At 36.0% G+C, this 14,776-nt stretch overlaps 1 protein-coding gene across 1 annotated transcript; it reads right to left on the bottom strand.

Moving 5' to 3' along the window:
* Positions 1 to 82: 82 nt before the first annotated feature.
* Positions 83 to 13,874, bottom strand: LOC111367278 (dentin sialophosphoprotein). Its single transcript, XM_022988059.1, has 12 exons — positions 13,345 to 13,874; positions 11,923 to 12,149; positions 11,481 to 11,548; positions 5,313 to 5,384; positions 4,798 to 5,138; positions 4,605 to 4,673; positions 4,439 to 4,527; positions 1,396 to 3,513; positions 1,203 to 1,280; positions 965 to 1,076; positions 715 to 765; positions 83 to 597 (listed from the first exon to the last, which is right to left on the bottom strand). The coding sequence occupies exons 1-12, from the start codon at positions 13,705 to 13,707 to the stop codon at positions 556 to 558; spliced, it is 3,630 nt and encodes a 1,209-aa protein (XP_022843827.1). The 5' UTR covers positions 13,708 to 13,874; the 3' UTR covers positions 83 to 555.
* Positions 13,875 to 14,776: the final 902 nt, after the last annotated feature.

Genomic DNA, 14,776 nt, shown 5'->3' with positions numbered 1-14,776 from the left:
ACTCTCGTTCGATCTTTAGAATAGTTTCTTTTAACCTAGTCAACATCTATAGCTTCATAAAAATATAATAAAAGAAAAGCACTTTAACTAAAGTGTATCTATTACTGCCCTTCTGCCTTTGATAATAGACTAAACTATAATACCCAAACAATGTCAAAATTGATTACAATGATTACATCTTGTCATTCATCAAGAAGTGCCAACCCTCAAAAAAAACAAAGGGACAGGATCTATTTTAAAAGAAGTAAATCCACCTTTCAATACTACTAGAACAACCATATCACAATGAAAAACGAAGAAAAATAACGAAAATGATAAATATACAGTACGTGTCCACCCTTGGACATCAGATTTTCCCACCTCCGCAATGTTAAAACATAATCTCCACTAACTTTACTGGCCTCAATCTCGTCTAGAGCACTGATGCCCATTGACATACAGTTTAGCAAACACCACGGGCAATCATTTTTCAACTTTTGACAACACGAGGATACAAATGAAGCTTTGCAGGCAACATTCGGTGAATCTTCCCAGTAAAGCATTGACAAATAGATATCAGTCTTTCGCAGCATAATCTTTGATCATCTGCTTCAGTTGCTGTACACAAACATATGCACCAATTTTGTTAACTTAAAAGGGAAAGTGAAAACAAAAATAATAAAATGAGATGTGAAAAAAAGAAGCGAAGTTTATAAAGACCAACTAGATGCTCACCGTCAACTCTTCATGAAGCACAACAAAAATCTTTTTCAGTCGTTTATGTCTCTGCACAAATTTAAACGTTATTGCAATCCTGATCACTTTGTAGCAACTTGCTAAACAGATAAGACATCAATAAATTAGCCATTGCTCTGTGATAGAGGCATGCAGCAGAAAGTGATTCCATAACAATTTCTTGTCAACAGACTTGTTACGTATGCACAATACAGCCCTTAATAATCTATGAAACAAAAATTAAATATACCTCCCCACACTGACGAAAGGATGCTCTCATATGTCCTAAAATTTCATGATATCTCTTTGTGTCCCTTCCTCTGTACACCTCAAGGTCCTTCCCGAAGTTACTGAACTCATCCCTGAGCACATGCACAACACAGATTAGACAACTGAACTAGAACACCATTTCAGCATTGATAAATAATCTATTTTGATAAAGATTAAAGACAAAATTCAAGAATGGGACCTTAAAACTTGCCAAATACCTGTAAGACTCCAAGATTTTGTTCAAGGAGCAATAGCTCTCATATTTCTCTTGAAACTCCTGCACATATTCTTTATACCTGAAGAGCGGATGGTGTTTATATTAGGTACAGACAATAAAAGTCGAGGTTTTAAACAATATGCACAGTTGAAGATAAAATAAGTCATTCACGAAAAGCTCATGTTAATACTTACTGTGAGGAATCCTTTATTGGACCCTTCAGCTCAGGCTTTTCCTTGTCATACTTGGAATACAAACAACTATTCTCATCAGATGAAGATTCTCTCCGTTTCTGACCACCACCATTGCTCGCTGTCAAAGAAGCATCTTTTTGTTTATCATTTGAATTCGCACTTGCTTTGGATTTTTGATTCTTGCCTTCTTTCATAGATGGGACAACTGGTTTTGGATCACGTTGCTCTGCTGATGCATTTACAGGCACTCTGCTGTACGTATCCTGATGAGATTCCAAGCTAGTCCCCAGGTTTGTTCCGCCTTCAATATGTCTAGATTGGTGCTGCTGCGGTTGAGATTGAGCAGTTTTTGGGTAAGATCTTGAAATATCATCACCATGGTGTTCTGGTGTTTGGCTCTTCAATGATCCATTTGGAAAGCCAGAAGCCACATTATTTGCATTGGGTGAAGACAGTTTCCTTGAATCTGAAGTAATCTTATTAGTAGGTTTTCCTTTACCTGAATCTGAGTTCCAGTACTCCGAACTTGTTGGTTTGTTTTCTGATTTTTTAAAAGAATTTTCCCTCTCAAATCTCTTCTTAGAGCCAGGAGTTTCATCAGGAACAGGTTCACGAAATTCACCCAACTCTAATTCTGAATGCTCTCTTCGTAGTATTCTGCCCCGATCATTCATCAAAGGAGATCTTTCAGGAAAATTAGTGTTGCTGTCCTTGGGAGAATGCGCCATGGACCCAGGCTCCTTCAACTTCCCCACAATTTCATTTTTTTGGTGACGAGATTCAGTCAGCAGAGACTGTTTGTCTCCAACACCAGCAGAATAACTGGTTGGCCTTTTCTCACCAACAAAACCATCTTCCCCTTGCGCTTCTATTTTACTCTTATCTTTATGAAGCTTAAGACCCTTGCTTGATTGAAGGTTTCTTTCAGTGGACTTAATGCCACGACCCAAGTTCTCAGCATGTTTACCTGACCACTCTTCTCCAGAAGGGACCTTAGCCTGTATGCCAGCATCAAAAGATTTTCGATCTGGTTGCTGAGATTCAGAAACAGATCTACTTGGAAAGGCTTGCTCGGAACCTTTCGGTATGCTAGAATCATCAGCACCATCCCAAGCAGTTCTATCAGCCATTTGAATAGTAGGTCCCTTATGATGGCCTTGTAGAGGCCTACCAGGGGATGAATTGCAAGGACTCTCACCAAAGAGAGCATTCATTGTCCCAGACACAGTCTGACTCGAGTTGTTGCCTTTTGATCTTTTACTGTTGTAAGGCCTCTCATCAGATTGCTTATCGTCAGAATGCCTTCTAAATTTGCTTTTTGGCATCCTTTCTCTGCTATCAGACTGCTGTTGCTTGAAGCCATCCCTTACCACATTTTCTGTTTCACCATAGAATCTTTGCCTGTAGACTTGGCTTTCGTTAGCCCTGAGATGATTGAGTGAAGAAGGTTTTGTCCCTTCCACAAGTTTTTCACTATCTTTGCTAGAAACTGAATTAGTAGCTGCAGCCATTTCAGCTTCCTGGTCATCTTCAGGCAAGTCTTTCTCAATCTCAACCACATCAGAAACATGATCATCTACAACATCAACAGATTCACTATAAGGAGGTCTCCCTTGACTAGGAGATTTAGGTGAGACAGGCCCAGAATCTTGGGATCTATGCTTGGACTTCACAACGTTGTCATCGTCGTCACTCGTCATAATATCAACATCCTCATCGGATGCCTGCTTGCTGTTGGAAGATGCATCACTTTCACTGTCACTGCTACTACCACTTCGACTTGCCACTGGGCTTTTACTTTTACTTCTGCTATGGCTTCCACTATCACTACCACTGTCACTGCTATCACTTTCACTGGCACTGTCACTTCCACTATCACTAGAACTAGCTGCAGGCCCTTCACTATGATCAGAAACTTTTTTGTCACTTAAAGCAGTAGGTGAACTATTTAGGATATCAATTTTCTCTATGGTGTCCAAGTCATGTCTAGGCATTGAGTTCGATAGAGCATTTTCTTGTAATTCATCGGTGTCCGTTCTCAATGAAAAGGTGGGTTCTGGAACAGGGAGTCGGGCACTCTTCTCATGGACCAAAGATAGACGGTTCAATTCTGGAGAACTGCAAAGTAACAACACATTGTACATGTGGTAATGAGCATAGGTGCATCAATTAATATGGAGGAATAAACAGAAAACTGGTTTGATGCAATTCAAAACCTTGCACTCAAGCTTATTTGTATTCTAACAAAATAAAGCATGCCAAGGCAAATATGGAACCATCATAGATAAGAAACACAACGCCACAGATCTATAATGATCACAATATCATATTCATTAATGCATTTATGCTTGCCCGAGGAGATGATTGGTTACATTTAAAAACCCAAAGGCAGTAAGGTTGACATTGAACAAACAAGAATGTTTAAAATGGGTCAAAATATTGTATCATATCATCCCCTCAAAAATATAATTACCTCTTTTTTATTCATTAAATTGGTTTATTTATTTAATTTTTTGGGGTTAGAGAGATTAGAAACAAGCGGGTGTGCAGTAGAGTAACTCAAAGACAGCTATTACCGTTGCCAAAGATGAAGTTATGAGACTATAACAAAGACCAAAAGTTTCATTTTACCTTACTGAGCTTCCATTCCTGGCACAATTCGACAATTATAACATTCTTATATTTGGATTTAATTCCTTTTTTTTTCCCTATGTAAGCGTATGGCTGGGCGGGTGGGTTTTTCCTAGTAATTTTCATTTTCACCAGCCCAAAGTGTGTTGGAAATTTTGGATTACAGAATCCTAACCAAAGTTCCCTGACCTTTAGTTTAAAATTCCACAATAATAAGTACTTTATTGCCAAAGTAGAAGAAATGGACGACCATTTTACCTATTTTTATTTCATTTTGATAGAGACGGTAACATGCATAGTTAAGCTCATCAAAGTGCCATCTTGTTTTCGAGAGCAAAAAGAAAAGTGAGGCCAGGCCTTTGGCAAAACAAGCATAAAGAGTCAGTCAGGAAAGCCAGATGATGCAGAGTACCTTCCACTTTCAGATGAAGGTTTCTTGAAGTTTTCCATCTCTACTCCTGGTTTCAAAAAGTATCTTCCTGGAGCTTGAAAAGTAGCAACCTAACAATGATAATTTAATGAGATATGAAAGCAATTTATGAGTGGGAGAAAACCCTATCAAGATCTGCACTGCTTACCTGTTTTAAGATGGGCTCAATTTCCCGAACCGAGTTGGGCATTGCATCCCCAATAGCCTTCTCCAAGCCCTGAACAAGAAATTGGCAAGATCTGAGGTTAACATTAAATTAAGGACATTTAAGGTATTCATGAAGTTAGATATCTGGATACCTTTAATTCAAACAAGCAGGAAAAGAAAGAATGCATGTTTACCTTGAGACTCATACCCTTGGAATGATGCTCCATGAGAAGAGAAATTACCAAACTTTTCAAATCGGAAGCTTTCGGCGCCATGTGCTTTGGTTTATCTCGGACTGTATTACTCATCACCCTGCCAGGCATTTCTTTCTCCGAGCTGGCAGTCTTATTGTTAGTTTGAGTTGGTATACTGTCTTGTATACCTGCATATCCCTTCATTAAATTGCCACTTCCAAATGGCGAAACTGGAGCACCGGACTGCTCCGGTGGAGAAGATAGAGGTGAATCCATAGTCCTTCCCTTCAAAGGGGTTGTTGTAGCCACCGCAGATTTATAAACAGATTTAGCAGGTCCACCTAATGTATTGATGAATGAGAAATAATGGCAACTAAAATAATAATTAAAAATGAATAAAATCAGAACCCTAAAAAACTTACCCAGCTCGTTCGCAGTTTAGTGATATGCTAAATATGGATGACAACTATATAAAGATGGCAAAGGAATTGCCAAAAATTTTCCCCCTTATTTACCTGAAGGAGGTTCAGCTTTTCTCTTTTTGAAAGGAGGCTCTTTCTTTTGCTTGAAATTTCTCCATGGAGTAGCTGAAAATATGACAAATATATTGAAGTCAAGTTTAAATACTGGTTAAAAACATTCACACTGCAGTTCTACATAAGAACAAATTCATGCACTCGAGCATCAATCATAAAAAGATTGCTCTTCAATATTATATTAATCAATAGCGGATATTTTTGAGGCTTCTCATAAACTTGAGGTAAATAAAGAATGTCAAGCTCATGCTATGGACTTTTTTTATAGGTGACCTCATGGTCTGAACTTTAATCATTCACGTCTGTACAATTAAACTTAACCAATCTAATATCTCATATGGCTTGGTTAAATGGACTCCACGGTCATCTTCTTTTGATGGTTCCTAAAAATCATAAGAATCCAGAAGGCCTTCAGGGATCGAAGTCATATAATGGTTTTTGTTTTCTTTCAAATCCCAATATTTAAGGAAACAGAAATGATCATCAAGCTGCCTTGGACACGCCCTTACTGAAAAGATATAGAAGTTCTATTTGCAATCCCAGGAGAAGCAAATCACTATACAACAACTTCTCCACCAATAACCTAATAGCTTGCTTCTAGTGCTTTTAAGCTATGGGTCCTACAAAATCAAAGGATAATAAGTAGGTGATAAGTAATGGGTCCTATGAAATTTAGGTATAAAAGTATGTTTGACTAGCTTAAATTAATATTAAGCTTTGCTAAATATGTGCTAAATTGCAAAAAAATGGTACGGTACAGGAATATATAAAATTGTATTAAAATAAATGAAAAGGTTACAAGTTGTCACATGTACATTAGAAACATATATGCTGTCCTCAATGCATTTGCACAGACACGAGAAGGGGTTGGTGACAATTAGAGATTGAAAAGTTCAGTAATGCAATTGAAAATAGAATTCTCTAATTTGTTCCCCTGTTAGCAAGTTTTGAAAGCTCCCCAACTTCAGGCAATCAAATGGAACAAGTTTGAGAGGATCCCACGGGACCCTAAAGTTTACAGTTGGGTACTCACCTATGTGACCCTGAGGGGACTCGAACTTGTGACCATTGGGGAGCAAACCCAATACCTAAACACTAAGCTACCTCTCAAGGTTAACATGATCAATCAATTAATCCACTGACTTACAGAAGTCCAGGCATCCAGGGATTTTCTCTCTACACTTTGCCTTCTCATACATGACTACGGACAATTAAATGGCCAATGGTTTGGAGCTAAGTTTGGCAGATATAGGAGACTGAAGCAATCAAGCCCCATTCAGGTCCGGACTGCTTAGACACAATTCCAAGATGCAAATAACGGGTCATCCAAGATTTTGAGAGGATTTAAGATCCATGGGATCTGTAGAAAGAATGTTAAATTCGTGAGACGATGAAGTGCTGCCAAAACTCAGCCTATACAGGTTCAATGTGTTGCTAATTCCCCATTTTGGCTAGGACTATCCCAAGGAAGAACTTGATGCCTCTTTCTTTTGCTTAAAAACTTAAAATACCTTGTTTGCTTGAGTTTACTCAACTCTCAACTTTCAACTTTCAAATGTGTAAACAAAACAATCCCCATTAGAATTCTGCATAAAACAAATACATCTCCCAAGATCTCCTCAGGAAAATTGGAAAACCTTACTCTGGTAGCTGGAGGAAGTATAGTTAGAAGAGCCACATGCTTCCCTTGTCAGAAGGAACATATCCATGTGAGATTATACCGTTCAGAAATTTGAAAAATAGGGTAATCATAGAATTTCTCAATCTCAAAAGGCATGCAAAAGTTGACAAAGAGATTATGGTGTTTTTAAAAAATCAAATGCTTTTTCATTAGCAATGTCCCACTTAATGGTGCGGAAGCAGAATTGGAATTCTTGAAACATGAATAAAGTTGAAAACTTAAAATTTGTAGAGAATAATTTTATAGGCAATCAAATGGAACAAGTTTGAGAGGATCCCACGGGACCCTGAAGTTTACAGTTGGGTACTCACCTATGTGACTCTGAGGGGACTCGAACTTGTGACCATTGGGGAGCAAACCCAATACCTAAACACTAAGCTACCTCTCAAGGTTAACATGATCAATCAATTAATCCACTGACTTACAGAAGTCCAGGCATCCAGGGATTTTCTCTCTACACTTTGCCTTCTCATACATGACTACGGACAATTAAATGGCCAATGGTTTGGAGCTAAGTTTGGCAGATATAGGAGACTGAAGCAATCAAGCCCCATTCAGGTCCGGACTGCTTAGACACAATTCCAAGATGCAAATAACGGGTCATCCAAGATTTTGAGAGGATTTAAGATCCATGGGATCTGTAGAAAGAATGTTAAATTCGTGAGACGATGAAGTACTGCCAAAACTCAGCCTATACAGGTTCAATGTGTTGCTAATTCCCCATTTTGGCTAGGACTATCCCAAGGAAGAACTTGATGCCTCTTTCTTTTGCTTAAAAACTTAAAATACCTTGTTTGCTTGAGTTTACTCAACTCTCAACTTTCAACTTTCAAATGTGTAAACAAAACAATCCCCATTAGAATTCTGCATAAAACAAATACATCTCCCAAGATCTCCTCAGGAAAATTGGAAAACCTTACTCTGGTAGCTGGAGGAAGTATAGTTAGAAGAGCCACATGCTTCCCTTGTCAGAAGGAACATATCCATGTGAGATTATACCGTTCAGAAATTTGAAAAATAGGGTAATCATAGAATTTCTCAATCTCAAAAGGCATGCAAAAGTTGACAAAGAGATTATGGTGTTTTTAAAAAATCAAATGCTTTTTCATTAGCAATGTCCCACTTAATGGTGCGGAAGCAGAATTGGAATTCTTGAAACAAGAATAAAGTTGAAAACTTAAAATTTGTAGAGAATAATTTTATTATATTGAATCGATAATTGAAAAGTGTACAAGGCATTTGTTTTTATAAGTAAAATAACTCCCTAATCTTACTAATATAAGGAAACTAAGCTAAAATCCTAATCTAAAAGAAAGAAGAAATCCTATTGAAATAAGAAAGAAAAAAGAAACATATTCTAAATAAGAAAGAAGAAGAAAAAGAGATAAAACAATTCTTATTTGGAATGAAAAAAGAAACATATTCTAAATAAGAAAGAAGAAGAAAAAGAGATAAAACAATTCCTATTTGGAATATAATTGTCTTACATCATTCTATCCCACTAGAGAAAAACTTCTTGTTGAGATTTTGAAGAAAAGAAAAACAATCAATCGGGGGGCGATGGTTTATTCAATCTCTCATTCTTAAATTCCCTTCGTGCACATATAAACACAGGAATTTTCGATTCTTTGTACATCTCATTTTTCCCCCTTTTTTTTCTAATAATGCCATCTTCAAAACTACAATTCTTTCACTATTTTCCTTGTGCTTATGCAATTCTTTGATATTGGGATCATGGAGAGGGTCAACGAAACTTAATATTAATTTGACAAGCCTTATATTTGAGTCCTTTGTGACTCACAAGTTCAATTCCCATTTCTTCAGTTAATATCTTCTCAACTTCAACTTGTTTCAGCATTACAGTGTGACTCAAGCTTGATGTCTTTAATTGCAATTTCACCAGAATTGTTTTCATACTTATGCTTATTATTATCAATTTTCGTGTATAAGAGATCACCAAGTTCCGAAGTTTCAACTTACATGTGCTTCTCTACCTTTATTGTAGTATTATATTCAATAACATCATGATAATCTTGATTGACATCATCTATCTTATAATTTTTTTGCTCTATGTACATTGATATTGGCAATTTAATCATTATGTGACAAAAGAAAAACATTTTTATCGTACTACCAAAACATGTTATCTCAACCTACGTAAGTGGCATATGCATCATAGTACTATGATTGTCCCTAAAGTACATGAGGTCCAACTCAATAACATTACACACAATCTCATCTTTGTAGTACTATCCTATAGAAAGTGAAATTTTGCATACATCCATATTTTGAATTTCTTTCCCCCTTTCACTAGCGGAACTTAATAGCGAGATGAGTAATTTTCAGTCTTCAAATTTAAAGCATTCACCAATATTTTGTTTTATTACGTGCATACTTTGTTGTTGATAGTGCATTGTATTCTAAATATTTTGTTGTACTTCAAATTGGGCCTACTCTCATATCTATTATTACGTGCATACTTTGTTGTTGATAGTGCATCGCATTCTAAAAATCTTGTCGTACTTCAAATTAGGCTCTTTTATAAATCTCCAGTAAACCTATACAAAATCCTTGATAGCTTGTGAGTTTTCAAACTTAGATGGGACTCAATGAAATTCCGTAGCCACCTATTTTCATGCTCTAAATTTGTTGAAGCAACCAACATTCATACAGTCAAAGTCCGTAAATTCTTGTCAGTTGCGTAACCATCCTTCATTCCACATTCTAAATCAATATTGGTAATTTTGTATCCATAATTGTCGCGAAGATGTGCACCACTACTACCATATGAAGCCATCAACCAAGGGTCAATCTTACTCTGATACCAATTTTGGTGCGAAAGCAAAATTGAAATTCTTAAGATAAGAATAAAGTTGAAAAACTTGAAATTGGTAGAGAATAATTTCCCCTATTTAGGCTCCATTAAAATTTTAATGCATTTTTTCTTTATTATTTTCAACCATGCATTCTTCAATAAAATAATATTATACGTAAATTAAAAAAAAATTCTTACCTTTTAACCAAACATTCTCAAAAAAATTACTATTTCATATACATTTTTTCCAAGATCTCATTAAAATGGAGACCAAACAAAGGCTTTATTATATTGAATTAATTGAATTGATAACTGAAAAGTGGACAAAGCTTTTATTTATATGGGTAAAATAATTTCCTAATATTATTACTATAAGGAAAGAAAACTAAATTTCTAATAAAAAGGAAAGAAAAAATCATATTCTAATCAAGAAAGAAAAAGAAATCCTATTCTAAATAAGAAATAAAAAAAGAAAACTTATTCTAAATAAAAAAAGAAGATCAAAAAGAGATAAAACCAATCCTATTTGAAATAGGATTGTCCTACACGCTTAATGTTGTGTTACATACATTTATAGTCTCGTTGGTGTCATAAGCATTGAGAGTTTTGGGTATGTAAATGGTACAATGACAACTTACTTTGTTAGCATCTCAGGGTTAGAAAATCCTATTTGAGGAATATACTCTACAATGAATTTTGAGCAAATATTAACTTAGAAAGTTTAACTCAACCTAGAGATAAAAGTGAACATTTTCCAAATTTGCATAGTATTTGTACTTTATTAGAATTTTCAATCTATGCAAAAAAAAGTCCACGACCTCATAATTATATTGATAATTAGAAAAAATATAAAGGACAGACAATATCTCAAACCATGTTCCACATTACACTGACATGTAGGCAGTATTTTTTTTATATCAAATAAAGCATACAGATAATGCCAACAAATATCAAGTGTGCATTTCTTCATTGCCAATGGCAAGCTTCTTTCGCATAGACCTCATTTATATTAAAGAGATCATTTTTTCTCTATCTTAATTAGAAGAAGTTCATAACTTTAGATATGACATGCAATCTCCTCTCTCCCTTCCTTTCCCCTCTCTCTCTCTCTCTCTCTCTCTCTCTCTCTTTCTCTCTCACTCTTTTTCTTTTTCTAATTATCTCCAATAGTAAGATGTTGAAGTTTCCTAACTTGAAAGAAGTTCCTTTAGGGAAGATTAAGGTTACGATGCATATTGAAAAAGACTTGTCATTGTTGAAGTTTCCAAACTTGAAAGAGGTTCTTTTAGGGAAGATTAAGGTTATGAATTATGATTCACATTGGAAAAAGACACGTCACACACTCGCACAGAAGTGTAGGGAATCAAGGTGCGCATATTTATTTAGTTTGATTTAAACAGCGAGTCATACAAAATTGGGTGTCGAACTAATAAAAGGTAGGAATTATTAAGCCTGCCACTTATATTTTTTATAGGCTCTTCTAATTTCTCGATCCAGATAAATTTCAAGCTCTAGGATAGAGACATCAAGATGCTTGCCGCCAGGCAATGTTCAAAAGGCGCAATACGATGACTTTGATGCATGGAACAGAACATTTAATATAGCATTTGACCCCAAGCAAAATTATCCACATCATTAAGAAAAGACTTACACTCAGCAGCAGCCAATGCCTTAATTTGATTCTTCATAGTTGGGTTTTGATGGTCTAAAACAATGGCCCTGTCGGACAATAGAGAAGCCTTGATCAAAATATAAAAAAGATAATAAATCGAAAATGGTCAAGATATTTTTAAGATCGCAAAAACTATTGCGGCGTACCCACGACGATTTTGTGCAAGTAAATTAAAAAAATATTAATATCGCACAATAAGAGACCAGAAAATTTCAAATTCTTATTCCGTCAAATGGCAGTATCACTCATATGAAGTAAATGCTCATGTTGTTTGAACAATGTATATTGTTCTAAAATCAAGTAAGAATAATAAAATACCTTTCCCTTGGCCTATTATCAAGTTGATAACGTTGATAGAATAAGTAGAGAAATGTCAAGATCTGTAAACATATATATTAAAACTTCAGGAAAGACAGCATACTTGCGTGATTTGAGCTTTTGCTCAGCTTCTTGTGACCGCATTTTAACATGATTTTTAGTTGATTCATCCAAGACACGCTGTACATTCAGCTTGCGCCAAGCACCCCCTGATTCTACAAGCAAGCTGTTTCCATCTTCACCACTTTGACGTTCTTCATATATGTCACAAAGGTCTCCCATTTCCCGTGACCATGTGAATTTGAAGTTCTTATCACCCACATTAATGGCCTGGCGAAAAATAAAATAAAATAAAAACTCAGGTTGACACTATATTGCATATCACATTAACTATACGAAGGAATCTTGTTGCAGATAAAGGTACCATGAAATAAAAACATTTGATACAAGTATCAACTAGTTGAGAGTTACAAAGGAAAATTTCTTCAAAAACAGGCATCCAAGAAGAATATTTCACAAGCATAAAATTGGGAGGGCATGATTAAAGAAGAAGACAAGAGAGGAGAGACGAGTCTGTATGTGATGTTCCAAATTTTCATTACTGATAGAATCCAAATGAACTCTAGATTGATCATTCGCTTTGAAGCAACTATTCCCTGGATACACGCATCACATTACATGACAAATGAACAACTAGTTTCAGAGGATGAAACTATCCATTTGATCAAACATTAACAAGCAATCTCAATAGCATTGCCTAGCCTGGCCTAGCCTACTCGAGAAATGGACACAAAGATGGTCAATGCCTAGCTGAAATAAGGTGGAGATGTCTTCAAATGACCAGTATTCTGAGTGTGAGTACACACATCTCGTGTTTCCTATTCTATTAAATGCCATCTATGTCTAAACATTCTGTCACAATTATCAATCTCCACAAGTCCAACATATATTATTCTGAACATTTATGGACCGCATGAATAGCAATACTCCATTGTAAGGGTGGAATTTCAAGTAGACTTGAGCAACAGCATGATCTTTAATAGCCAGTTCTGTTTTATTTCAAGTGAAATAGTTTCAATTTTCAATGCATTGTTTATCGTTAGTCCTACAGAACAGTACTTATCATAAATGTATTTCTCCCAAATCAGAACACTGCAAGAATGTATCATAGATTTCAAATTGCCTACAACAATCAGACACAAAGATTAGCAAGCTAGACAGAATGCAAAAACAGCATTCAAATGACAAGCCGGATATGATTGAATTTGTTTAAAATTATTGATTACTGTTTAAAAATAATGATTACTATTCGTATCAATTAGAAAAAAACAAGTTCAATTGAACATAACATATGCAGAACCAAGCTTTCACTTCAAGAAGCAATCTGATAGTCCCAAGTCTAAAGCTTACTCGTTAAAAGAAGTAAATGAATTTCAGTTCAACCTTAAGCCCTATATATTAGAAATCAATAGGTAAAACATAAAACTCAACAGAAAAGAACAAAAATTTAGATACGAGGACTGACATTCCCGTTGCTATTATTGGCATTGGCATCAAATTTGATCCGCACTTTGGCCCCCTCTGACTCCGCGCGCTTGATCTCCTCCACCAGGTCCGGCACCAACCTTATTATCATCGCAAAATTCAGAGGATTCCCCGTGACGAGGCTGTAGGTCTCCTCTGCCTGCACAGAAGCGGTGGACGGACCCGAACCCATGGAAGCGGCGGAGCCCCGGCCTCGGCCACCTCCTCCTAAAGAGAGGCGGCCACCGGGAGCAGCAGAGGCGCGACTTATAGGCGGCGCGTGAAAGGTGGAGTTGATGTTCCGCTTCCCGCCCCCGCCACCTCCTCCGCCTCCACGGCCCAACTTGCCGGCACCACCGTACATTATTCTCCGGTCCGGTCCGGGCTTTATTGGTTCTGGGTAAGTATTTTCGATTCAAAGAGAATAACAAAGAAGAATTTACCTGTATCCAAGGGACAAAGGACCCGGAGGAGAGCTGATGAGGAATACTGCCATTTGGGTTTTTACCGGTTTTCTAATAGCTCCTTGAATTTTCCATTTTTATGCCACATTAAATTATTAAGTTATTGATAAATAAATATCCTACTTTCAAAAAATTTCAATAAATAATTATTTTAGTAATAATTATTTTAATTCCATTTCTTTATATTTTATTACAATAATTCCCCTTTGTATAGAGGAATTGTTGTTGCTATTGTGGTAGCATCTGGTTTGTTTGTCTTTTTTTTTTGTTTTTATTATCCGACAGATTGCTGTTAAGTACTATCTGTATTAATTCTTGCAACCATTTTATGTACATATAGCAAAATTCATTTTATTATATTCCTTTCTATAACATCGGGTTTTTTTAATGTAACAAGTTAAAAGACGATATCTCTCGACTAATTCGGTAACAAACAAACGAAATGATGAAGAATAATTTATGTTGATGACCTTAAACTTTTGTATAATGTTATTTATAATCAACGACTGCAGTAATCATCCATGTGACAACTTTTTATTTGAGGTATTGATTTCCTTTCATTCTATTGCCTTAAAATTTAAAACTCGATTTTTCATAAACTTATTTCAATCACAAATTCTATCGATACAACAATTTTGTACGAGGACCCATAATTTTTCCTCAACTTTGTGTTGGTAAATTTAATCGGTAGTGTATGGAGTGGAATCATGTTCTCATATACCGTATATGTGATTTAGACATCGAATTCACGCTTATCGTATTTGGCAATTGCTTATCGTATTTGGCAGTTCAATTCGTCGTATATGGCAGCTTACCGTATATGCCAGGCAACTCACTGTATTTGACAGCTTACCGTATATGTCAGACAGTTTACTGTATTTGCAACTTACCATATATGCTGCCGTATTTGCAAAAAACTCACTGTATATAGCAGCTCACTGTATTTGCAAGCGAATCTTACTGTATTAG

Source organism: Olea europaea, chromosome 18 (assembly GCF_002742605.1).
Source record: "Olea europaea var. sylvestris chromosome 18, O_europaea_v1, whole genome shotgun sequence".
NCBI lineage: Eukaryota > Viridiplantae > Streptophyta > Magnoliopsida > Lamiales > Oleaceae > Olea > Olea europaea.
The sequence above is the reverse complement of the archived record's forward strand: the minus strand, read 5'-3'. Positions and strand labels throughout refer to the sequence as shown.

Excerpts from the sequence above, each read along its gene's own strand:
- LOC111367278 (XM_022988059.1), bottom strand. The coding sequence starts at position 13,707 with ATGTACGGTGGTGCCGGCAAGTTGGGCCGTGGAGGCGGAGGAGGTGGC. Across the intron at positions 11,549-11,922 it reads CAAAAGCTCAAATCACGCAA|GGCCATTGTTTTAGACCATC; the intron begins GTATGCTGTCTT and ends ATTGTCCGACAG. Across the intron at positions 4,528-4,604 it reads TTGAGCCCATCTTAAAACAG|GTTGCTACTTTTCAAGCTCC; the intron begins GTAAGCAGTGCA and ends TATCATTGTTAG.